The sequence below is a fragment of the Trichoderma citrinoviride genome (genome assembly GCF_003025115.1).
Source record: "Trichoderma citrinoviride strain TUCIM 6016 unplaced genomic scaffold BBK36scaffold_16, whole genome shotgun sequence".
Classification (NCBI taxonomy): domain Eukaryota; kingdom Fungi; phylum Ascomycota; class Sordariomycetes; order Hypocreales; family Hypocreaceae; genus Trichoderma; species Trichoderma citrinoviride.
Window position 1 is genome coordinate 294,713 of NW_020194724.1, and position 24,033 is coordinate 318,745.

General features: G+C 51.8%; 10 protein-coding genes and 1 non-coding gene across 11 annotated transcripts; 6 read left to right on the plus strand and 5 right to left on the minus strand.

Annotated features, from left to right (window-relative positions):
• Positions 1-260: 260 nt before the first annotated feature.
• BBK36DRAFT_1144612 (glycosyltransferase family 69 protein) lies at positions 261-1,605 on the plus strand (the record flags this gene model as incomplete). The annotated part of the gene is made up of 2 exons (XM_024893688.1): positions 261-420; positions 500-1,605. 2 exons carry the CDS (start codon positions 261-263, stop codon positions 1,603-1,605), a joined length of 1,266 nt encoding a protein of 421 aa, XP_024745921.1.
• A 303-nt stretch (positions 1,606-1,908) lies between these two features.
• On the minus strand, positions 1,909-2,523 carry BBK36DRAFT_1128840 (hypothetical protein; the record flags this gene model as incomplete). The annotated part of the gene is made up of 1 exon (XM_024891670.1): positions 1,909-2,523. A coding segment is annotated over one exon (615 nt), but the record flags the coding sequence as incomplete, so codon positions are not given.
• A 1,265-nt stretch (positions 2,524-3,788) lies between these two features.
• Positions 3,789-4,127, plus strand: BBK36DRAFT_1172365 (hypothetical protein; the record flags this gene model as incomplete). Its single annotated transcript, XM_024895713.1, has 3 exons — positions 3,789-3,826; positions 3,882-3,953; positions 4,013-4,127. The coding sequence occupies 3 exons, from the start codon at positions 3,789-3,791 to the stop codon at positions 4,125-4,127; spliced, it is 225 nt and encodes a 74-aa protein (XP_024745923.1).
• Positions 4,128-4,338: 211 nt separating this feature from the next.
• Positions 4,339-5,221, minus strand: BBK36DRAFT_1172366 (glycoside hydrolase family 12 protein; the record flags this gene model as incomplete). The annotated part of the gene is made up of 3 exons (XM_024895714.1): positions 4,339-4,415; positions 4,540-4,691; positions 4,815-5,221. 3 exons carry the CDS (start codon positions 5,219-5,221, stop codon positions 4,339-4,341), a joined length of 636 nt encoding a protein of 211 aa, XP_024745924.1.
• A 2,669-nt stretch (positions 5,222-7,890) lies between these two features.
• BBK36DRAFT_1128871 (hypothetical protein) lies at positions 7,891-9,608 on the plus strand (the record flags this gene model as incomplete). Its single annotated transcript, XM_024891675.1, has 2 exons — positions 7,891-8,254; positions 8,311-9,608. The coding sequence occupies 2 exons, from the start codon at positions 7,891-7,893 to the stop codon at positions 9,606-9,608; spliced, it is 1,662 nt and encodes a 553-aa protein (XP_024745925.1).
• Positions 9,609-11,823: 2,215 nt separating this feature from the next.
• On the minus strand, positions 11,824-13,407 carry BBK36DRAFT_1136502 (serine protease). The gene is given in 5 exon segments (XM_024893000.1): positions 11,824-12,547; positions 12,628-12,813; positions 12,887-13,181; positions 13,195-13,336; positions 13,386-13,407. The coding sequence occupies 3 exon segments, from the start codon at positions 13,166-13,168 to the stop codon at positions 11,840-11,842; spliced, it is 1,176 nt and encodes a 391-aa protein (XP_024745926.1). The 5' UTR covers positions 13,169-13,181; positions 13,195-13,336; positions 13,386-13,407; the 3' UTR covers positions 11,824-11,839.
• Positions 13,408-17,603: 4,196 nt separating this feature from the next.
• Positions 17,604-19,240, plus strand: BBK36DRAFT_1162864 (hypothetical protein; the record flags this gene model as incomplete). The annotated part of the gene is made up of 5 exons (XM_024894484.1): positions 17,604-17,694; positions 17,768-18,145; positions 18,215-18,640; positions 18,734-18,958; positions 19,044-19,240. 5 exons carry the CDS (start codon positions 17,604-17,606, stop codon positions 19,238-19,240), a joined length of 1,317 nt encoding a protein of 438 aa, XP_024745927.1.
• Positions 19,241-19,483: 243 nt separating this feature from the next.
• BBK36DRAFT_1128481 (hypothetical protein) lies at positions 19,484-20,577 on the plus strand (the record flags this gene model as incomplete). The annotated part of the gene is made up of 2 exons (XM_024891618.1): positions 19,484-19,859; positions 19,943-20,577. 2 exons carry the CDS (start codon positions 19,484-19,486, stop codon positions 20,575-20,577), a joined length of 1,011 nt encoding a protein of 336 aa, XP_024745928.1.
• A 489-nt stretch (positions 20,578-21,066) lies between these two features.
• On the minus strand, positions 21,067-21,149 carry BBK36DRAFT_t176. The gene has a single exon. It is a non-coding gene; the product is annotated as a tRNA-His (tRNA).
• A 126-nt stretch (positions 21,150-21,275) lies between these two features.
• On the plus strand, positions 21,276-21,785 carry BBK36DRAFT_1128725 (hypothetical protein; the record flags this gene model as incomplete). The annotated part of the gene is made up of 3 exons (XM_024891654.1): positions 21,276-21,375; positions 21,454-21,486; positions 21,643-21,785. 3 exons carry the CDS (start codon positions 21,276-21,278, stop codon positions 21,783-21,785), a joined length of 276 nt encoding a protein of 91 aa, XP_024745929.1.
• Positions 21,786-22,325: 540 nt separating this feature from the next.
• On the minus strand, positions 22,326-22,805 carry BBK36DRAFT_147689 (hypothetical protein; the record flags this gene model as incomplete). The annotated part of the gene is made up of 3 exons (XM_024897548.1): positions 22,767-22,805; positions 22,705-22,715; positions 22,326-22,645 (listed from the first exon to the last, which is right to left on the minus strand). The coding sequence occupies exons 1-3, from the start codon at positions 22,796-22,798 to the stop codon at positions 22,326-22,328; spliced, it is 363 nt and encodes a 120-aa protein (XP_024745930.1). The 5' UTR covers positions 22,799-22,805.
• Positions 22,806-24,033: the final 1,228 nt, after the last annotated feature.

Below are 24,033 nucleotides of genomic sequence, written 5' to 3' on the forward strand. Positions count from 1 at the left end.
TCCAGGTATGATGCTGGCGGTTATCGTTCGTCACTGGTGGCACCATTGTCCTAGTGGCGGCCGAATCCTGCCCAAATTGACCAATGGGAAACATGAAGTCTGAGCCAATGCAACCAACAACCAGCGGCTGCAGAAACCCGACAGAGGGACCTATATATAAAACCCTCCTTAATATGCCACTCGCATCTTCTTCGTAATGTGGCCAAGGTTGCGCTCTCTTTTTTGAGCCTCAACATGCTGTGTGTTGGTCGATTTTCAAGATGCGTGGGAGATTGTTGACGCTGGCAGCTCCTTTGATCGCGGCCTTCATCGTCGCGACAACTCTGTTTATGGGAAGGGATCGATTTGTGCGACCTTCGATCCGACATGACGCTGATGTTGGAACGCCAAAGACAGCGGAGTTGAAGCCTGTGCTTGATGGTTGGTATTCCGCTGTCGGACCTCGCTGTCTCTTTTCGCAAACGCAACAAGCCTTTGCTGACCCTATTCACTCTCCCAGGTGCCATCTTACCGGCCGCCAACATCACACAATACCTCGAGGCGATCCTGACACCAGAGCTTTCAAGGTTACCAAACCTAGAATGCCCAGCCATCAACACTACGCGATATGGCGAGCTCAAGAGCACACGCTCCTCAGGTCCAGCCATTCAATACTTCTTCGCCCTCGACCTGCGGCAAAACTTGCCATTGCTACCTCGGCTGATAGGCAGCATTGTCGAGGCTATTCGTTTTCTCGGTCCGTCACAATGTGTGCTGTCCGTTGTCGAGGGCAACTCTCCCGACGGTACCGCCGATGTACTTGGTGCTCTCCGGCCAGCACTCGAGAGTATGGGAGTCAGATATTACCCCGAGTCATCTGCGATTGATCCGAGCAAGGATGACCGTGTGGCGCGCCTTGCACAGCTTCGGAACAAGGCATTAGCGCCGCTCCTAGACTTGCATGACATGGCGACAAGCGACACAACCGTCATTTTCCTCAACGATGTAGCCGCCTGTGCCGAGGACATCCTCGAGCTCGTCCATCAAAAAAGGGCCCTTGGTGCGGATATGACATGCGCCATGGACTGGACATATGTTGGCGAACACCCTACCTTTTACGATGTATGGATCGCCCGCACAATCAATGGCGATTCCTTCTTTGACATCCCCCCCGACGGAAATTGGGACTCGGCATGGAATCTGTTCTGGAACGCTGACGAGTCTCGAAATCGATTCTACGCGCAGCGTCCCTTCCAAGTCTTTTCATGTTGGAACGGCGCGACAGCATTCACGGCCCAGCCCTTTCTGGAAAAGACTGTGGCATTCAGGGCAGCGAATGAAACCGCCGGTGAATGCAGACAAGGCGAGCCGCAGTTATTCTGCAAAGACCTCTGGTTCAAGGGCTACCGCAAAATTGCCGTAGTTCCGTCCATAAACCTCGAGTACTCTGTGGAAAAGGCAAGGAAGATCAAGGAACTCAAGGGGTTCACGTCTGACACGGTGTCAAAGCAAGATCCTGCGGGCGATGGAATAGATTGGCAGCTTGATCCTCCAGACAGTGTCAAGTGCATGCCTGTGTGGGAGAACCAGTATTGGCAGTCATGGAATGATACTTTGAAGCCGTAGAGGCGGCCGGACGTCCCGTTGTGTATCTCCTTTCAGCGTTTGTTGTGCCTGCCAATGTAATGAAACAAGAAATTGGCAACTTGAACATGCAAACTCTTCCATATCCGGAGGCAGTAGGATCCCGAAGAAGGTCTTGATAGGATCCCGTATTTTTCAAAGGACATGGGTCTACGTGATGAAACCGCTGTCTTAATTGCTCTATGAGATGGCAAGGACGTAGTTCAAGCAGATAAGCCAGGGTGTCGCAGAGTGTCGCCAGATTGCACTTCCGTCGTCTTGAAATGGGATTCCGAGAATCGTACATCAGCTGAAATGCTCTCGTTCCAAATGATGCGTAACGGCAACTTCGTCTCCAGTAAATGTTTTACAAATTGGACAGACAGCCGTGCCTTCATCCAAGAGAGCTCCTCCAGCATCATCAGAAGAATCAGTCGTCGCGGGTGGCTCCAACGATGGCATAAAGTCTGCTAAACTCCTCGGCGGCGGCCCCTGCAGATAGTCAAAGTCTGCGTCATTCCTGATATCCGTGTACCGGCTGTTGAACTTTGAGTTGGAGGAAGCACTTGAAGCCAACGCCGTCCCACTCAATGGCTGAGAAGAGCCGTCATCGAGTCTCTGCACTCTGCCGACTAAGCCGCCACGTAACCTGACTTTGATGCCCCGGGGATGGTCTCCCGATGTGAGGACGTCCTGCACGATGCCCTGCGTTTCTCGGCCTGTCGGCTGGTCTTCTTTGAGGACGATGTAAACAGCGGCACCGGCGACGACCTGCCTTGACGTGGGGACGGTGCCGGCGGCCTGTTGCGGCGTCCCAGGAGCTCGTCGGCCCAAGTTTGACGATCTGCCTCCCGGGCGCTGAGTTTGCCCTGAGTGGCGCGGCTGGCGGTTGCGTGGCCTGTTCATCGCCTGACGAATCCTATCCAGGAAAAACTGCGAAAGAATTGGCTGGGAAGAGCCACCTTCGACGACACTTTCGATGTTCGTGGACGCTCCGATCGGGTTGATCTTGGCTCATTTTCTCCCCATCCCAACAAAGCTTCTCCCGCAGAGCTATGGCGGCTGATTAGTCATCACGATCGATCCTGACTGCAGCGAAGGCATGGGCGCAGACTTCAAGCCTGTATAACGCCGGCCACATTTTCATCTCTTTCCAACATGCAATACTTTGACTCCGGTTTCTTCTTAAAGACAAGATGATACATTGATCAGACCAGAGGGAAACCGATTGCACTGAGACGCAGTTCGTCCTGCGAGAATCAGCAGCCAGACCTCCCTACCTTGCTACCCGGCATTTCCCCACTCTCGACTGCGAGTGGCCTTCAAGTCAATGTCGTCTTCAATCCTTTCATTATTCATTATTACCCTTCATCATTCCATGTGAATGGCTTCCATGATGTAATTCATCAAGTATCGTCTCCCATCTCATTCTCTACCGCGATCGCGTTGGACCGGCTGTGCCTTTGCGATCGGGTATCGCCACGAGCTGGATCTAAACGGTCTTTATGCAAGACTCCATTGGCTGGCATTCGCTCTACGTAAATTTGGTTATGTCTAACGTCATTGACACGGCACGCTTCAGTGTTTACATCACATTCACGCTCTGCGTTAAGAATGGCTTGCCAATCATCACATGTGCATTGAGAGCTCCAGCGTTACTTCTCCCTTAGTAATAGCTTTTGAAGCTTGCGACTGGGCGATTGAGCTCGAAGCCCATCCCCACGATTGTGGAGCAACGGCGGCCAACCTCAAGGTGAGTGAACCCGAGAATCTGACCGCAGTGTTGACAGTAAGGAATACTGTAACAGCGGGTATGATCAACATCATACTTACACTTGCAGGATTTACGTCATGATGTCGAGTATTTGACAGCTACATGATATTCAACGATCGTATTATGGATGTTTGTGGCGGCTGATTGTTGCTTTGAAAGAGTGCAGCGTTGGCCGAGACGACGATGGAGATGACCTCAGAGGCTACTGATCAACGTTCAATGACGCCAACACTAAATGATTCTGTGGAGGACAGCGAATGTTCCAAAGAAATGGCCGGGATCTCAGGTATAAATATCGTGTCTTCTTCCCAAGAAGCCCTCCTTTGATCCATACTACTCGCATCGACCATTCTCACAGCTTACAACATCATTACCTTTAACAAAACACATCAAATTCACTACCAATTTTACAATGTCTGGCAACGATAACCCCGGAAACTTCGCCAACCGGTATGAGACATTCAGATCTACCGTATATCCGACCCAGTAGCTAACTCGACAACAGCCCCAGGGAGGAGGTTCAGAACATTGCTTCCAAGGGTGGACAGGCCAGTCATAGCGGTGGCTTCGCCAGCCTGTATGATTCAGACCCGAATTTATTTGAAGAATGGTAGCTAACCCAAATCACAACGACAGTCCCAAGGAGCAGGTGCAGGAAATTGCATCCAAGGGTGGACAGGCCTCCAGTGGTTCCTTTGAGCCCGGAAGTGAGAAGGCTCGGGAGGCGGGCCGCAAGGGTGGTTCCAAGTAAAGAGTTACAGTTATATAATGTCAAATAAACAATACAAACGCCTGGTTACACATACGTTCACAATGTGACTCATTGTCAGACTACTGCATCACTCGTATGTATATGTGACCAATATTACAGTCAATCTCAAACTTGGCGTCTTAGATTTGTATAAGCTCAGTTTTGACAGTCGACCTTAGAGGCATATGATATTCAGACACTTAACCCAAATCTAGTTTATAGAGGCCGTCCAAGATGCAACATTCAAAGTTCCGCTGCCAGTAAAGGGCTCAGTACCAAATTGGTAGCCTATCAGGCACTTTGTCAGCTGTATACAAAGTAACTTCATACAGGTAGTTTTGGATACGCGCCCATTCCAGGGGTCGGGTACTGTCGCGCCGCACCAGGCACGGCCGCAAGTGAGGAAACTTACTGAGGACATATTGGCCTCCAGCGTTGTATCCTTTATTGTCTCGCAGGTAGTTGAAGAAGTTCTTGACATCTCCGCTGTAGCTGGTGGTGTTGGTTTGTGCCACAAAGGAATAGACTTGCATGGCTCCGTTGTAGCCATAGTAGAGCGTCCAGCTCTGGCCGCCGACATTGACGGTCCCCTGAGAGGAGCCAATTGGGCCAATGTCGCCAAATTTTCCAAGCCGACGGGGGTATTAGTTGAGATGTTGCCAAGAATGGGTAACTCCCATGACTTACCAGATCATGAGTTCATAGTCTCCCGAGTACGTGACATGATTGGGGTTCGCTGCGGTGAACAAGTCATACGCGACGTTAGCACGGATGTCGCTCCCGCTGTAGCTCCAGCTGGCGGTGGTGGGCATGCTGCCGATGCTGTTGACGGTCCTCTTCTGGGGAATGTCGATCTGGACGTTCTGGTACGACTTGACGTTGTTCTGGCCGCCGGACCACTGCCAGTCCGCGTGCCAGGAGGCGGCGCCGTTGAGCGAGTCCGCCGTCACGCAGCCGAAGCCAGAGCCCGCGGATGCTCCCCAGAGATTGTTGCTGACCGTGTAGCCGTTGCCCGAGAAGGTTGCCCACTGGTCGCAGCTGGTTTGGGCCAGGGCGGCTGGTAGGAGGGCGGGGAGGACTTGGATGAGCTTCATTGCGGCAACCGTGGTTGGATACGCGAGTCTGGATCGATGATCAGCTTGGAGTTTTGACATGCGTCTGTGATTCAAGGTCGATTTGTGCCATCTTATATCTGTGAGCAACTATCTGTATACAAAGTCTTTGTGTGTGTTCAAGACGTTCAATTCAGACTATCCTGACAGCCTAATGCAATATGCCAAGGATTAACATCTTCGTCGGGAGTGTTGGATTATTCCGAAAAGCCTTCAGGGGTAAGTCTAAACAGGCAGTCTATGGCCACTTGCTCAAGTATGGAAATTAGGCTAAAAGGTACGTAACAGCAATGTGATTCGGGACATATTGTTGTTAAATATCCTCTTATCGATCCTATGCGGGTTTCTTTAGAAAACCTGGCGGGAATCTCTTGGCAGTCCCTCTGAAGGAAATGGTGAGGAGTAGCTCAGACGAATCCAGTCAAATGCCACACAGCGCCCTTCATATAAAGCAAGAAGCAGTGTGTGAAGAGATACGTATGCGACAGTGCTCTCTACGATTGGGATACACCACATGCTTTTCGGCAGGAGACAGTCTGCCTAGTAGTTGGGGACACTCCTGGTCGATTGTGTCTGCAAACGTATCATGGGTATTGCGTGATCTACACATGGGTATACTCAACGAAATGTTCCGTTACGGCTATTTACCCCTTAATAATATAAGCTTAAATCAATCTGCCGGTTGCTCTCTCTCTACCTGGCACTGCCGCATCAGAATGCGACGCTGCAGCACTCAGTATGAGTCCAGGTTGAGAGTGTGAGGACTTGCATGGCGATGAGGTAATGAAGAAACTTCATCCACCAGAAAAGTTGATCCAAGTTCTTCTGCACCATTTGAATCATATAGTTATCAACGTCGAGGCCATATTGAAAATACATCAATAAGGTCATCGTCACTAGAGTCGCACACACGTCCCCCCATGGGCGGGAACATTCCGGTGCCATGGCGACAGTCTCTCATTGCGACCACACAACTACGACTAACAACGAATAGCCATTTAGAGGCTAATCGCGTAAAGAAGAGGGATGGCATCGCTTTCTAGGCTATATAAGCCAATTCAGGCTGCAACGGGTCGCTATCCTCCTCTTTTCTTTTGTGAGATTACTGGAATACTCTATGTATTATGGTGAGAAGATCATATTGCTCAAGAGGACATATAAGGGGAGGGCAAGTCAGCATCTCCAGAGGTTTGACGAGGTTGTAAGAGCCCCATTAAATCATATAAATCATCTCACATGCTGCACAAGGTCAAGCGACCGCATTGCAGTCTCTTGCTATAAAACGGCAGCTAATTTGCTTAATGGCCTGCGAAGATGTTCAACAGACTCGCGGAGGTATAATCTGCTTTAAAGACGTCCAGTTGCTTTTAAGACCCTGCGACGTATTCAGGGAATAAGTGGTAGAACAACTTCATGATATCAATTGCAATTAAATAGCGAAGGACTCCGGTTCAGACCGTGGTTATTAGTATCAAAAGATTAGTAAAGCGCCCAAACCGCCACAACTCCATATTAGTAATGCGCCTGTGATCACACTGCTCAATATCCTCGCAACCGGAAATACGCCATCATCTTCATTACTTCCAGCAGACATAAGGAGTTCAGAACGCAATAGCATTTCGTTATGGCGGCGTTCTAGACCATGTCATGATTCAACCTTAACCAAAGGTTTAAGATATTTTGACCAAAGCTGAACGTCATGTTGCAAGTCCCAACATCTCAAGCTCGCTTCTCAAAGTCAAGGAGCATCAGATAGCTTAGCGAGCTACCCAGCGTCTAAGGGTAATGCTACAATATCAGGCCTCCCTCAAACAAACAACCGCAGCGCAGCCACACTACGCCAAAGCCCAAGAGTGTCAGGCCATCTTCACTCTGCAGCACATATAAAAGTGACAGCTCCAGCTCGTCGGCCAAGTCGCCGACTCTCTCTCCGCAAATAGCCATGTATTCCCCCACGCAGAGCCAGTCTCTATTAATGCCCCGTTTCTTACCCCGGATGGCCAAGATTAACCAGATCGTCTGTCACGTTCCATGCAAACATGCCTAGTCCCTCAAACCGCGCAAAGACTTATGCATGAACGCTGCTTCCGAGGGACTTAGTATGGTAAGTACAAACTCATAATAAGGCAGCCTGAAATATCAAGGAGGGAAAGACTTCCCGCGGGAGGGGTTGAAAAGGCCAGGGCTAGCGTGCTAAGCTAACTCTTCGAGTATGCCTGTTTTTTATACGAAGCGTTTAAGCGCAGTGGTTGCTCCTCTGTCGTCTCTAATCTACCTTGGGTACATGTATGGAGCACATGCATGGATTTCGACGTCAACTTGCGGGGAAGCAGGGAGATACAGCATGCACATACTACGCTGTGAGAGACGATAAGCCGCGTTTTTAGGTTACATGAGTTGGCCGATGAAGAGATCTAGGACAATGATAGGCGGGAAGGCGAGCTTGAGGGCTGATAAGTGCCTCCGGTTGCAGTTCGGTTTCCATGCGGTGTATCTGCGCATATCTCCCCGGTTGTATAAGTGCGAGTAGGTATAGCTACCTTACCTATATATGCCGTATTCCCAGCCCTGACGATCCCGTCGTCCCTCTCCCTTCTGCGTACAACACCGCACTCCATCCTGAGAGATTCTTCTACCTAAAGGCAAACACCATGGGTAACACGGCGGAGCCAGGTGATGTCGAGGCGCAGGACGCCATCTCCGTCACCGCTGCCCCGGTCACCACCTTGGACAACATTGACCAAAAGGCGGAAAACGAGCAGCAGCACATCGGCACGCTTGATCGTCGCCTGAAGGCTCGGCATGTACAGTTCCTGGCCCTGTCCGGCGCCATAGGCACAGGCCTCTTCGTCGGTAGCGGACAGGTCCTCTCTCTGGCGGGCCCGCTGTCTGCGTTCATATGCTACCTCATCACCGGCTTCAACCTCTACTGTGTGATCAACAGTCTGGGGGAAATGGCGGCATGGTTGCCGATTCCTGGTGCGGTGCCGGTTTTCGCATCGAGATTCGTCGACCGTAAGCAGACGTCGCCTACTTGTGTCGAATTAGTACGGCCACTAACGGAATTGCAGCTGCTCTGGGATTCACGCTGGGATGGAACTACTGGTATCAGTTTGCCATTGGAGTGCCGATCGAGGTCTCGGCTTGCTCGCTGATTATTGACTTTTGGCCCAACGACGTGCCTAAAGCTGCACTCATCACAGTCTTCTTCGCGGCCATGGTGATGATAAATTGCCTCCCGGTGCGCATATACGGAGAAGCCGAGTTCGCTTTCGGCGCCATCAAGCTGACCACCATCGTCGGCCTGATCCTCCTCATGTTCATCATCACGGTTGGCGGGTCTCCTTCCGGGGATGCGATAGGATTCCGCTATTGGAATCATCCAGGGCCTATGAACGAGTACCTGGAAGAGGGCGCCCTGGGACGCTTCCTTGCCTTCTTCAAGGTCTTCATCTCGGCGACTTTTGCCTACGGCGGCAGCGAAATCGTGGTGGTTGCGTCGGGAGAGACCGAGGACCCGCGACGCAACATCAAGCGGTCCGTTCGAAGGGTGTTTTGGCGCATTATCATCTTCTACGTCCTCGCCATCTTCCTCGTCGGGCTCTGCGTATCGTCACAGGATCCGGCGCTGCTCAACGCCATCAACAGCTCTGCTCCGGGTGCCGGCGCCAGCCCCTTTGTCATTGCCATCAAAAACGCAGGCATCAAGGTCCTTCCGCACATCATCAACGCGGTTGTCCTTTCATCTGCCTGGTCTGCTGGAAACTCCTTCTTCTATGCCTCTACGCGAGTGCTCTACTCCGCTGCCCTGGACGGCAAAGCACCGGCGTTGCTCAAGTATGAGAAGTTTGGTGTGCCGTATGCGTGCGTGGCCTTGACCACCGCCCTGAGCTGTCTCGTCTACCTCAACGTCAACAATGGGTCCGCCGAGGTCTTCTTCTGGATCAGCAACCTCAGTGCCGTCAGCACGCTCATCGTCTGGGCCAGCGTTTCCTTCATGTACCTCCGCTTCTTCTACGCCCTCAGGTACAACGGCATCGACCGCGACACGCTGCCCTTCAAGTCCCCCTTTCAGCCGTTCTTGGGCTACTTTTCTCTCGTCTTCTGTCTTGTTGTCGCCTTCTTTAACGGGTTCGACTGCTTCTTCCCTGGGCGGTTCAGCGCAAAGTCGTTTATCCCCCCGTACATTGACATTCCCATCTTCTTGTGCCTGTTCTTTGGCTACAAGATCGTGAAGAAGACCAAGTTTGTGCGCCTTTCAGAGGTTGATCTCTGGTCAGGAAAGGCTGAGATTGACAGGCTGGAGTCTACTTGGGTCAAGCCAGTGCCGCGCAATATTCTGGAGAGAATCTGGTTCTGGATTGCCTAAGACGGGACATGCAGGATGAAGAGTTTGTTTTATCGACCAGGATGGCTGTATAGGTACATTATAGTATTATCAAGCATTGCTTTTAATTAAGTTTCTTATCAATATACCTAGGTAATTCAAGGGCTTATCCTAGTGACGAGTGTTATTAGAAGCAGCAGACAGTTACAAGGGAAGAAACGACCATGTGTGTCGCCGATTTCCAAAGGAACAGCTAGTGTCCTGTCAATCCCACAGCAAACGTATATCGACAATCCATGCCGACATCGTTGTGTTGGTGAATCCCATCACAAGCGGCCGCGACGGCTTAAACAAACAAGGATGCTGGCATCCACACCCAGCGTCGACACTTACCTTCTTTACAATAATAGGGACGATAATGAGGACGACGAGGACGACAACAACTAGCGCCACCACTGCGGCCGCCGCCACCACATTTGCAATGGAGCTTCGGACTCTCAGCAAAGAGGTATGCCCTACCTGCCTAGGCGCGTCTCAGAAACGGTTACGTGCAAGTAGCCTGACTATGCAGCGGCAGGTGGAACTCCATATGGCTTTCGATAGCACTGTAAATGTATGGTCGGATCTGCTAGACAAGCCACAACCGCCATCGCTATCGCCAGACTCCCCCCTCCACCCCCCTGCAACTGACAGAGAGCCGACACCTTGTGAGTATCGACGTAGAAGCAAGCCGCACTGACAGATACTGACAGATTAGCAGGGGAGACTTTACAAGTCTTAAAAGATGAGCGAGTGCATACGCATAGCTCAGTAGTGCCCTAGGTCCTCTATGGCCATCTATATGCCCATCTGCTGAATGGGGCCATTTGGGGAATCGTACACGGAAAAGGGCCAGCAAGAATGCTGGGAGCATATCACCTAGATTCTCGGACGGAAGGACAACTCTCGAGGCTGGATCATCTATTTTGGTGGGATGCCGTCGTGTTGCTGGATCCCAGACGAAGTTCCCCTGTCGTCGCCTGACGATCGCCTACTGCTAAGAAAAGGACGACGGCACTAGAAGAAACTATCTCATGCGCCGAGCCCATGAAGACTGACTATCAAGGCATCGTCGTCTCGGACGCCGGCTGTGTTGCCCAGACCTAGTCAGAGGTCTTTGTTGCGTCTCTTCGGGGGCCGTGGCCCCTTGGGAGAAGCCATCTTGGGAGAGAGCTTGGATTCACGGCTCATTTGGGCGTATGTGCGACGAGATGTGTAAGATTGGCTGCAGAGAGGCGAAGGATAAAGATGAGAAAAGGAAGGAGAGCTCAGATGGTGTCAGAGAGATGGCGCTTTTTACAATGCCTGCCCGGAGCGGGAGAGCCTGGGTGTAAATGGTTGAGGATTTTTCCAGATTTCGGTACATGAACCGACCCGTGCCCGAGCCTAATCTAGAATAAAGTCGAAGCGGTTGATAGAACTATCGAATGAATTCAGAGTGTCGACTGGCGAGTGTTAGGCGTTGTTCTGTCGTTGTTCACCTGCCGGGTCACCGTGACTGGATCAAGGCAAGCGTCAAAACGGTTGACGGAGCTTTGGTGGGACTCTAACAGAAATACGCGTACCTTATACTGTGGATTACCAGCCTGGTCCCTAATAAGAGGGTTCAGCACCTTGGTCTAGTGGACTAATATCTCTATTACTGCTTCTCGCTGGAGTACGACAGAGTATCCTGACTTCCAGAAACTGTCGCTATATTCTCCCAGTTTTGCTCTCCCTTTGCAGTACATGTGACTACTATCTAAGCGAGCTTAATAACGATGGCATTGTTGAGGGATCCATGGGGGGTGCGTGAGTACCTGTCCTCACGTACAAAGCCTTAGTCAATGCTACAGTAAAAGGCCAGCATCTTCGTTCTTGAGAATCGCCATCCACAGACCCCATCCATTAAGCATATGTCCAGTGCGATGGAAACTCCCTACATGTATGGTATAATGAAGCACGGCAGACTCTTTCTACTCCCTAAGCCTCGAAGTGAATGAAACCACTCGGCTGCTTGAGTCATCGTAACAGACTCGCTCAGACGACTCAAGTACATCATTCACAGTAACTCAATGATAGACAGGAAACAATTATAGGAAGCAGAGCAATCATTCAAGCTAAACTAAGCTAAGCTTTATATACATCTTAAAGAGTGAGCAAACTTGGATCACAACCGCCATCCGACCGAGATGCACAAGTCACTAGCATTGCGTGCTTACTTCTTTCACTTTTTTATCCCTGAGTTACATCCTTTAACCGGAAGGGTTGCCGTTGAAGGCAATAGCGTTGATGGTTCCAGAGGGGATGCCCGAAAGCGCGTTGCGGCCAGCAAGAGCCTGGATACGAGCGCACAGAGCCTGGGGGTCGCTGAAGCCCTCGACAGAAGCAAGATAGGCGCCGAGGCCGACGATGTGGGGAGTCGCCATGGAGGTGCCAGAGATGGTGTTGGTCTGGCGGTTGGGCCAGGTGGATAGGATGTCCTGGCCGGGCGCAAAGATGTCGACGACGGAGCCGTAGTTGGAGAAGGAGGCGCGGGCATCCGAAGAGGTCGTGGCACCGACGGTGCAGACGGTGGGCTCAGAGGCAGGCGAGGTGTTTCGGGCGTCGGTGCCGTCGTTGCCAGCAGCCACGGCTAGGAAGACGCCGGCCTGGATGAGGCGGGCGGCGGCCTGGTTGACCGAGGCCGTGAAGCCGCCTCCCAGCGACATGTTGGCGACGGCGCCGTTGGGGCAGTTCCTGGTCTGGGCGTCGCTGGCGACATAGTCCATGCCGGCGATGACGGTGGAGAAAGAGCCGGACCCCGAGTTGTCGAGCACCTTGACCCCGTAGATCGACGTCTTCTTCGCGACGCCATAGGTGCGGCTGCCAATGGTTCCCGAGACGTGCGTGCCGTGGCCGTTGCCGTCCGTGTTCTGGCCACTGACAAAGCTTCGGAGCAAGGTAGCGCGGCCCTCGAAATCCTATATAAGTGGCGTCTGTGTTAGCCGCTGCTGATGGTCCTTGGCCCTCTTCACATTCGTCGACTGGGACTTGTACTTACGGGGTGAGTCGCATCGACGCCCGTGTCAATAACGTAGGCGCACGTCCCCTCGCCGGCACTGTCGTCGTAGACGTAGGTGGTGCTTCCACGGGCCCTGTGGGAGATGCGGCCAAGCCCCCAGGGGGCACCGGACTGCGAGACAAAGGCGTTGATCTTCACAACGGCATCCTGCTCGATGTAGTCGACCTATACAAGCGTTTTCGTAAGTATACGCCCTTTCTCTCGTCTCTTCAAAGTCAAGGCGGCGTTTTAAACTCACTTCAGGGTGGTTTCGAAGAGCCTCGAGAGTCTCCTGGTCGAGAGTGGCGGCGAAGCCACGGAAGACATGCTGGTAGACGTGGTCGGCGTTGGAGACAAGGCCGGAAATGGCCTCGTCAACGGCCTGGAGGGAGCTGCCGTCCTTGAACTTGACAATGTACTTGTCGGCAACGAGGCCGTGCTTGCTCGTGGGAACAAGGAGGGGAGCAGGCTCGGCGCGCTTCTCGGTGGCGGGAGCGGCCAGCACCAGCGGAAGGACGGAAAGGAGGACGGACAACCGCATTTTGAAGGATTGGGGTTGGATTATTGTCTTGTTGTGTCTAAGGTGGCTGGAGCGTTCTGAGGCTCGGTCTTCTTGTCCGGAAACTTGCTGATCCAAGGATGAGGAGAAGAGAAAACCCCATCTCGAGAGAAGACTTTCACCTCTATTTATGCTTTTCCTTTCCACCAGCCTGATAACTCTCGTTGCTTGACAAGACAAACAATCCTCGTCCTCCAAGCAACCACCTCTTCATCAGTCCATCTTTGAGCCATCGCCTTATCTCAATCACCTTCCTGGTCCGGAAACTCTGTACGAGTGCAAGCTGTGTTGTAACACAGGATAGTTGCTCCCCGAGGCGCCAATAACCACCAGACTATGGTGGTTTTGGGAAGGCCACCGGGGCAACATGGCTATCGATTGGCGCCAAGCTGGATTGCGAGACTGCATTGCACAAAAGTACGCATGGACGAGGGCTGAATCGAGCGGAAAGCAGCCCTCTCCGCAGCAGCTGTGCCAGTTCTGGGCGGGTATCTTTGTTTGGAACTGCTATATCTTGTCTATTGGTAATGGACGATGGAGGCAAGAAGCCTAAAGACGAGTTAGCTTGTTCTACTTTGGTAGGCGGATGGAGTCGATGCTACCCCAGGATAGTCACGTTGACATATCAGTCTTGTGTCTAAGCTTGATGCAAGACTCTCGTGTTTCACCGATCCAGTTCTAACGTCAACAATGGGAACGCTCAAGGAGTTCATGATATGCCCGGTCCCGAGTCACGCTCTCAAAATTTGTATCTGGCGTCTGAATGCAACGTCGGTCTATCAGAATCGACCAATAGGCCCGAGATTCTTCGATGCTGCACGCAGCGCCACTTGAATAGCTCCCTCGATTCATAGAGCGTCCCCGGGTGCTGTGGACTCGGTTCCATGCGGCAAACGCTAGGACATCGCAGCTAACAAGAGAGCGATGTGTCCATTTCTTGTCTCTATGGCGAATATCGCAAAATCTTGCATGCCGGCGGACCAACGAGCAGCATGCAGGAACCCAGCGACGATGTCCTTCCTCCCCTCGCGATAGGTAATATCTCGGTAGGCCTGGGAGAAACACGAAGAAGAGACACATCCCCGTAGCCTAATGAGCTCCCCCATCACCGAATGCCGGGAGTACGATGAAGATCCCCAGGATTGCCGCGAGAAACCGAACCAACCACATCGCTAGATCGTACTCTCACCAACCTCCATCTATCCCACCAACTCTTCGCCCGCTGAGAGGGTTCTGCGGATAGAGCGGCCGCCTATGAAGTTGGTATGATCGGACTAATGGTCGGACAGTCGATGTATGTCCGAGAGAGACCATTAGGCAGTGATGCCGAAGCCCGCCTTCGTTGTGGTGGGTTGCCCCCATCTTCACGTCGCCACCCATTCACTCACAGTTGCATGTGCGGCTCCATCACGTCCCATGTGTCTCTGAGTATACGTACTTACTTACAATTTGGAAAGTGATAACTAATCTACCAGATACCTGCCTTGACATTATACAAGAGTCAGAAGGCTAATATCTCCATGTAAGTGATGTCTCCTCAGATCCCCACGTTAGTCGTTCCTTGGTATCTCCAACGAAGGAAATCGACACAATTCAGCATGTGAAGAGACTAAAGAAGTTCATACCAAGCCATCAAATAGCGGCAGGAAAGTCTCCGGGCAAAGAACGTTATACAATAAGTTTGAGGTTAGCCGGAGAGGCAGTAGGGGGGGCCAGATAAGAGATGAGTTTCCCGATGGAGACGAGGGCCGGTAGATCATCAGTCGACGGCCTTCCTGTTTTACATGCGCTCCGACAGCCGGTTCCCCAGGCACGCGCTATTTACTCGGAAATTTATTGTTGGTCCAGAATCGGGATGCCGAGCCGGAAGGGCGAAGCCGAGAAGGTCGCTCTCGTATGTGGTAGAATGTATAGGAGCTGTTTGTCTCTTGTTGCCGGCAAGTTCCTCTACGGACATCAACCGGAATGCTCATCCATTTCTCAGAGGGAGCTATGTACATGTGATACTGTGGCGAAGGAGTTGAAGTGCATTCCTGCGGTAGACGAGCTACATACATCGGTGTACCGCCACATCACGCATCCTGTTGCTGCCCAAGGGTGTTAATCGAGGTGCTTAACGCTGCAGTATGCCATCCAGTTCCTCTCGCCCACATAAGAACCGAAAATGTGCTCGAAAGGGATCTTTTGCGATGCACACCAGTACTATGAAGAAGACGAGGGTGCTTGATTGGTGGATGCTTCCCCCAGTACAGCTGTGTTGCAACCTCATGAATGCAACCGTGCGGTTCAACCTGCTTCAGTTCCCTCTGAGAACCAGGCCATGTACCCAGAAGGAAATTCCCGCTGATATGACTACTGTCGGTATTCGTGTACCCCGTCTCTGCCTGTGGGGTTTCTAGGGCGTTCTATTAACCTTGCTGTTGATGCTTGTTTCCAAGCGTAATGCGGTTAACCTTATGTCTAAGGAAACAAGCCAGGAGGAGGAAAGTGTGTGTGATCTATGCAGCAAGCTTGATATCGCATCGAACGGTATAGGAGAGCATAAAGCGATAGATTGCACTGAAATGAAGGAGCAAACATCTATCCGTCGTCACATTTAAAGATAGCCAGATGCAAGCTGAATCGGCTTGCAACGCTCCGAGTCTCAGGGCCCAACAGTGTAGGCAATGGCCAAGCTGCCAAGAGTTGTTGACTGTGACCTGAAGAGAGATGGAGCAACGGTTGCAAACAACGAATTGAGTCGAAAAAGGAGATGGGTCGGCTCACTTCGGAATCATCAGTCACCTTACACAAAGTGTAATAACGTCACCAAAAGGATAGACGAGTGATTCTATTCGCAGTGGTTCCTAGTGCATGAGAAAGCGATGCACTCTGTCCAGACGATGTAACCAAAGAAATTCCCCTCAATCCATCTGCATGACTGATACGCGAGCACTCTCCTTCCAAGCTACTTGTACAAGTTCAACTTTTACCCAGCGATGTAATGCTACTGAAAAGGGCAGGTCGAAATGGAAAGGAAGCGAGGCCGAGGAGGATCAACCCTGCTTACATTATTGGCCTATTTGGTCACAAAGGACTTCTTTTCATCGCGGCATTACAGGCGCATGAAATCCACTCTTTGGTAAGTCCAAGTAATGAAGAGGAGCCGCTGACAAGTGATAAGACAAGTGCACGTGTATGCATGTGCTCTGCAGAACCCGTAATGCAATCTGAAGCAGCATCGCCAGCAAAGATTGGTGCGTCATGCGGTGCAATAACGTTGCTTGTCCAATGTTTCACTACATGCCCGAGACAGCATCACGACATTGGTCTTTTTGTTGCGTCCAGGGTAGCAGACACTTCCCATGGCGTACATGTAGCAATATGGCTACACCTTAGGCGTTGGTGGTATGACAGGAAATGACAAGAGATGAGAATCTGCGATGAGATTATGCACACTTGCATTCGACGCTATCTGCAATATCTGAGGCCTCCATACTCGCAACATGTTGCCTTCAGTCAGATACAGAGTATCATCAAGCACGTTGAGCCTCGGTCATGCTGTTAGTAGAAAGAAACACCAGATCCATGCGGCTAAACGGCCCTATGTGTAAGCCCCCAGACTGTGGCTTTTAGCGGAAACCAGCTGGATAGATGCGAGGCTTTCGCATCCTGCAAGATGCACAGCTTCTTCCAACTCTGATCCAGGGCATCCCGCTTCCCCGCAGAAGTCTACTCCATCCTTTGAGCGCGTTTGGCGGGTTGTTGTAGAAGTGCGGACGCCTTATCCTGGAATATCTTTCCACCTGACGAATCTTTGAAGAAACACGCGGGAAGCCGGATCAACGGACCCGTCTACCGCTCCGTCTGCTATCGTTGGCAGCCAATGCCACGAACATTGAACGTAGCAGGTAAGCACATGGTCATCAAACTAAGATGCTACATCTAGTGCCATTGTTTCGTTGCCTTGCGTCTGAATGTATACGTACTTCGTACATGAACCCCAGTATGCGTTACTTGGACGCAGCAGGGTATGGATATGCTTGCATTCAATGACACCGACTTCCCTGCCTCAACCCTGCCACTGTTACTCTCACTGACCTTGTGATATCACAGCCTGGTACGCAACGAATTCACGTCTTCAGACTAGGACGCAAGAAGCTTATTGTATCCGCCGTTGGCGTCTACCAGCGATACGTGCAGACAGCGAAAGGTCAAATGTGAGTAGCACAGGGCCTAATGTTGTCTCGCCGAGCCCTTGCAGCTACCAGATTCTTCACTAGTTTCTGGAATAGTCACTCATGCAATCATCTTTGTTATAGTACCCGCCACTGGACTGACATATATTTCCCTTCTTGACAGGTGATGAAGCCAGCCCGATCTGTGGCCAGTGCAAAAGGTCTCGAAGATACTGCGCGCGCCCACAGAAGTCGTCTCGATGGCTGGCATACCACCATCCATCCGAGCCGGCAGCTGCTGGGAATGGTATGTCTTCAGCAATCAACCGAGTCCCTTTGTGTCTCGACGTGGTGCTATCTCTCCACATCTCCTCACCTCCCCGCCTTATGCCTTGACCAGCAGGCCTTCCACTCACTTCTCCAGGCACCGCCGGGAGATCCAGACTCCCATCCCCCGAAGATCCCCGAGCTGCCCTCGAGGTGCCGGATCTTGCATGGTATTTCCACAATTACATAACCGAGCTGGCAAAATGGTATGACCTCGGCGATGCCCTGCGCCAGTTTGCAACAAAGGTGCCCGAGGTGGCCCTAGATCAGCCGCTCCTCTTCAGCGCAGTCATTGCCTTGTCCGCCGAACACCTGTGTCGGACGACAGGGCCCAAGATCGCCAGGGAAACGGCCGCATTCTACCACGGCCACTGCGTCCGTCGTCTGATCCAACTGGATGGGGAGAGCGAGTTGTTGACGAATGGCGTCGCGCTAGCTGCGGCGTGTCTGTTGCGGTCGTACGAGATCCTCGATGGTGAGTTCCTGGGGAACATGTCGAAACAGATGTCACGGGTGTTTATCGATGTGAACTAATGTGAGACAGAGGATATCGACCCCAACAGACATCTCAGGGGCGCATACTCACTGGCATCATGTGAAGACTCTATCGCAGGGAGTTCCCCGGACAGCCTCCTCGCTGCTGGGTTCTGGAACTATCTGCGTGAGGACATTACGTTCAGTTTATTTGAAGGCTGTCCGTTGAAGATGGATGTGACTGAGTCTGCTGCTCCGAGCTTGGCGAATGGACATGACCAGCAACTCCACTCCATCTCGCTCATACTCGGTCAAATCATCAACAAGGCATTTCGAAATGGCATCTCTGCGACTGACTGGCAGCAGCTTGTCGGCATGGCGCACGCCTGGCTTGATGAGCTCCCGCCGCACGTCAAGCCATATTCCAGAGGCCGGTCGGTGACTTTGTCGACGGTAGGCGAATTACCAAGCTTCTGGTTCCTCCAAGATTTCCACGGTAAGTGCTCACAGTTTTCCCTCAAGGCAATACTACCAACATCTGTTACACCAAGTGTCAGTCGATGGTTGCTGATACTAGGGGTTTGAAAAGCATCTGCGAGGCAATATCTCCTTGTTTCACTCTCCATACTCGCCGTCTTTGCACGACCTGACCAGCTCTCAATGCTTCCACCAGTGGACGCCGGCACCAGCATTGCCAGCCACGCGGCAAACAAAGAGGACCTTCTGGATGCATACGCCCTCGAAATCTGCGGAATCGCGTTCACAACAAACATCGCCGCAGTGATTGTAAACTCGTTCGGTCCTATTGCCTACTGTAAGTGAGCTTCTTTCCCTTGCCGCCCCCTCCCCCCCTTTTTCTTTTTCGTCCGCCGTCCTAACGACGCGAAACTCTTGCCCAGGTGGCAAGTTCGTACGGTCCGAACCAGCCAGACAAGAGGTCATCCGCCGCCTGGCCGCGTGCAAACGCCCCGTCGGCTGGCCGGTCGAGCGCCTCATCTCCGGCCTCCAGCAGTCCTGGGCAGCAGCAGGCCATTCCCAGCTGAGGGGATCACCACCTTCTTCTGGGGAAGCGGGGCCGAGTCCGGGGGCTGCTTAGCGATGTGCCCCCCGCTTCGTAGTAACTCGCACTGGGCAAGATATCCCGAGCTCGGGTTTCCGTATAGCATCACTTTTTGTGTGGTGGCCCCGTCGAGCTTCGTATGGGAAGTGATATAAAAAGCTGTCAAGCATCGGCATCGATAAAAAAGAGACTTGCTTCTGTCCACTGCCTTCCTTGAATTTGTTCATCCCAATATACTGTATAAACTGTTTTCCTCATATTGAACGGCACAATCCCACAATGTTGGCAGTCCGCCTCCGAGCTCCTCGGCTTATAAGTCGCGGCCTCGCAACCACTGCGTCCGCATCCAAACCTTCACCACCCCCGGGCCTGCACTGGCCGGCAGTCGTCCGCCCAAGCGCCAATGAGGTGAAGAGCGGCCGGCTCGACGAGCGCAACCTCGAAAGGGCCGTGCGACACATCCACCAGGATGGTCTCGTGGTGATTGAAAATGTCGTGCCACACAGCGACATCGACATTCTCAACACCAAAATGGTGCAAGACGCTCGCGTGCTCCAGGCCAGGGGCGAAAGCGGGCCGTTCAACTACAACCAGGGCAATCTGCAGCAAGACGCGCCTCCCGTTGCCGAGTTTTTCTTCCCATCAATATTCACAAGTAATGACAGCCCCCCCCTTTCTTGACATTGTAGCTATTCACAGAAACGACTTCAACCACTAACAATGCTTCGTATCATGTAGACACCATTGCCACCCAGATCACGTCCGCCGTCCTCGGCCCTCGACCAAAATGGACCTTTTGCTCTGCCAACTCGGCCATGCCTCCCCTCCCCGGCGCCGCTCCACAGCGACAGCCAGTGCACTCCGATGCCGATTTCGCACACCCGACACATCCCTTCGCCCTCGTCGTCAACGTGCCTCTGGTAACAATGACGCCCGAGAACGGCTCGACGGAGCTCTGGCTAGGCACGCACAACACCGACATCTCCTACCAAGAAGGCACCCACGGCGAACGAGCCAGCGGCCGCATCAAGGAGAACCACCTCCGCGATCGCGAAGCCGTCCGCCCTCCTATCCAACCCACTGTGAAGAAAGGCTCAGTCGTGCTGCGCGATCTGAGGCTTTGGCACGCTGGGATGCCGAACCCCTCGGACCAGGTCCGGATCATGCTCGCCATGATTCACTTTGCGCCCTGGTATCGGAATCCAATGAGGCTGCAGTTTGGCGAGGACTTGAAGCCCGTCTTGGAAGAGCTTGATCGAAGGGGGCAGCTGGGGCTGGACGTCCCGGTGGATTGGGTCAGCTCGGAGGAGGCGATGAGGACGTACCTGGACCGTGGGTTCGGGAACAGTTATGATTTTAACCAGACGCCCTGAGGAAGCTGATCAGGGTGATGCTGTAACATCATTGTACTCAGCCTGTATACACTATGTCTAGTCTTTGTAGAACGGACGACCCCAGTATAGCAAACCCAGAACCGTTCAGGCGACCAAACCCCAAATCTCTCTGCTTCACATGATAGTAGCTTCAAATAGCCTCATAATGGACGATGCTGGCTCAGTCGTCAGGACTACTTCTTCACCCGAGCCTGCGGCGGCCCGGACGTGCTCCCACTCACCGATCGTGCCGGGTGATGGAAGCGGTTGTGATGGCTGGGAGTGGGGAGTTGGAAGTCATGCTTCTAGAGGCTTGGGATGTGTGGAGTTGGCCTACAATTCGGGATCTGATGTGACAGGTTATCGTCCATCAGCAATTTGAGCGCTGTCAATGGTGAAGATCACGATGCCCATGCGACATCCGACAATGGAACAAAGAGCAAGAAAGTCAAAAGAAGAAGCAGATAAAAAAAAAAAGAAACCATCGAATGCCGCTGCGAGGACTCGAACCTCGGTTTCCAGTGTCTCATCCGATCCACAAACTGATGTCCTCACCCCTAGACGACAGCGGCTTGTTTTTTCGATTGCTGCGGCCGCTACTAAGTTTGCTCACATAGGCGGGCCCAAGGGTGGAGCATGCTTATTGTAATTCCTCCAGATAATACAAGATGGTGGTCATGAGGCGAGTAGCCAGAAACATGGAGGAACGGAGAGCGGAATGTCTGTCCGTATATGGCAAAGAAATTGCCAAGCCTGCGAACCCCCCTCCTCTCAAGCATCGGTTCTTAACATCTGGCCGTAAGTGAATGGAGGTGTGATCCAGATGGTTTGGCATGTTCTGACCTGATCTCAAGTTCGGCGACGCTGGATAAAGAGACTCAAGAAGGTACTCGTCATCCGCAGAAAGTTGTTTTGGCGTCTCTGCAACGCTGTCTTGTTCGACCTCGGGTTCGAAAAGCTTCGCGTTTCGCCTGAGGCATCGGATTATATTCAAGAGTTATTTGAAGAACATCTTGTTGTCTATTTCGAAGGTACCTTTTTGAGATTCGACAATGTGAAACTAAGATACTAACTTTGAAGTTCTCAATCGATATGCACATAATGCCGGGCGCGTCACGGTTCTTCGGAGTGATTTGCGGTTCCTCAAGGCTCGGATGCAGAACCCTTCTTTGAAGGCATCCCTGAGCGAGGCTTCCAATGGTCACTAGGGGGTATAATGTACATGGCAAGGCGTCCTTTGACTTTTCTATAAATGCCATAGACGGTCCGGGCGTCTATCGGGTAGTCATTGCTAGATGTTGCTTAGCAAAACGAGTGATGCATAGAGCATGGGGAATTGGTTCGTTCATGAAAGTTTAATGAGATTAGATGGGACTGAACAGAAAAGTGGATGAATACGTGCTAGAACTCATTAGCTTATCGCAAGATGGGAACATGTTACAAATAACGCCTAGCTATTGTCGACACCTGCTGTTGACAACGAAGTGCAAGATTCAATGGAACCAGAGAAGCAGGTCCTCCGTAGCAGCATGGCATCCACGAGCTCGACAGTGTTTACAACGTCAACAAGAACCAGCTCACGTTCATCAGGTATAATAAGCAGACATCATGGTTTTCAGAAGTTTTAAAAGTGTCTTCTCCTATTCAAAGTCGGTATGGCTACCCCCTAAATCGATCCACAACCATACCATCAACTATAGTGCCCAAACGGCAGCATTATGGCGCCCAGCCATTGTCTCGAGAGAGATTTAGATCAGAGGGCGAGGTGCGTGCCAGCAGCAGCCAGTGACGGGAGTTGCTCCAAGGTTGGCCCTGCAAGGCAAGCCGGTGATGGCCACATCGTATGTGCCACGGCAAAAGGTGGCACCAAGCGGATCGCAAGAACCGCCAACTCGCTCACAGGGGTTGTTTCCCCAGCGGCCGATGCCGAGCTCGAGAAGGTCTTGAAGATCTTGAATGTTGCGGATGTCATGAAGGTGGTCAAGGAAGTCATCCCAGTCACGCCAGTCGTGGGTCTCGACGGCACCAGAGGCTCCAGCGGCATCAGTAGCTTCGGCAGCCAAGCTCCCTATTTTAAGGTTTAGTATAAAGAAGTGTAAAGGGGGACGATATTCTATCAGCACGAACCGAGGGAGAGGCTAGTAATGTTAGCATTTGAGTCATATCAAGTACTGGAGGGGGATGCTTACCCGAGGACAGTGAAGATCACAGCGAAACGCATTTTGGATGTTGTTGAGCTTGAAGGTACTTGGTTGCTTGTGGTATTGTTGAATTGTAAGACTGATGAGCCTGGTGATGAGTCTCTGTATTCGGGGAGGATGTGATTGAATTTATACCCAGCGTCCATACAGCCTTTTGTTGCCAAGCAAAGTCGTGAGGTGATGCATTACACATTCTGTCTAAGTTTGAGCCTGGTAGAATTCCTGACAAGAAGCTTCAATTCCATGTTAAAAGTGTAATTAACATCTGCTGACTGATGTTTCTACTTTATCAATGGCAGATAACAAGATCGAGATCCGAGCGTCGAAAGAAGCTTGGACGTTGAGGCTGAGACATGGAGCAAGGGACTGATCACGCCGTCTACTTAAGGGCTGAATAGGGCAGATGTCTAAGTCAGAAAAGCATAACTGGCAAAGTTCAAGTCTTAGCATACGAGTGAACTGAGACTCTATGACGGTTTTTTCCCTATGGCAGAGACCTGTGAGAGGTTGGGAGGTACAGCTTCCAGAAAGGGAGTCCGCCAATCTTGACAGGTCTTTTTTCATTACTGCATAGAGGCATTTATGATTGGATAACTCTGTGAAACACATCATTTGCCAATGCAAGAAAGGTATGTGCGTGATCAGCGGAGTGGTCCGGTCTGATGTCGGTTTATCGAGGCTTTATGGACATGATGCTGATGTGATGGATAAGACGTCTTCTTCACAAACCCGAAGCTACAAATAAACATTCGGATCGACAGGGCCTTGTCTTTCGCTCGGAAGTAGTACTGTACTAGCTAGAGGGACATGAATGGATCATTCCAGTTCAGTATGCGGCACACAATCTTGCAGCTCCAGAGATTGAGAGGAAATGATCGGCTGTCGTTGTTTGACCGAGCGACAAGGCTTCGTGATACGATGGCCAAGGCCGTTTGAAGACTAGTCTCCTTTCACATGATTTTCCCCCAGGAACGGGGCTTTTCTGTAAGCTGGATGAAGGACTCGCCCCTGAGACTCCATCTCTCAAGTGGATTGGCCCACCAGAGCGGGCGAGCGTTGCGGTCTCGGGATCGAGATCTGGACTCCGATGGAAGTCGACGTCAGGTAAATGGCTTGGCTATAGTCTCCCTATACTGCCACTCAAAAAACTTCAGAATGTGTTCTCATCCGCATCTTGAAGGTTGAGCGACACAACTTCAGAGCTTGGAAGAGTAGCTGTGTGTAGGTGCCAAGCATTGTATCTAAATAGTCAACG

Bases quoted from the DNA above. Each gene is read 5' to 3' on its own strand.
- BBK36DRAFT_1136502 (XM_024893000.1), bottom strand. From the start codon at position 13,168: ATGCGGTTGTCCGTCCTCCTTTCCGTCCTTCCGCTGGTGCTGGCCGCT. The intron at 12,814-12,886 runs GTGAGTTTAAAA...ACGCTTGTATAG, and splicing joins CTCTTCGAAACCACCCTGAA to GTCGACTACATCGAGCAGGA. The intron at 12,548-12,627 runs GTAAGTACAAGT...CCACTTATATAG, and splicing joins GCGTCGATGCGACTCACCCC to GATTTCGAGGGCCGCGCTAC.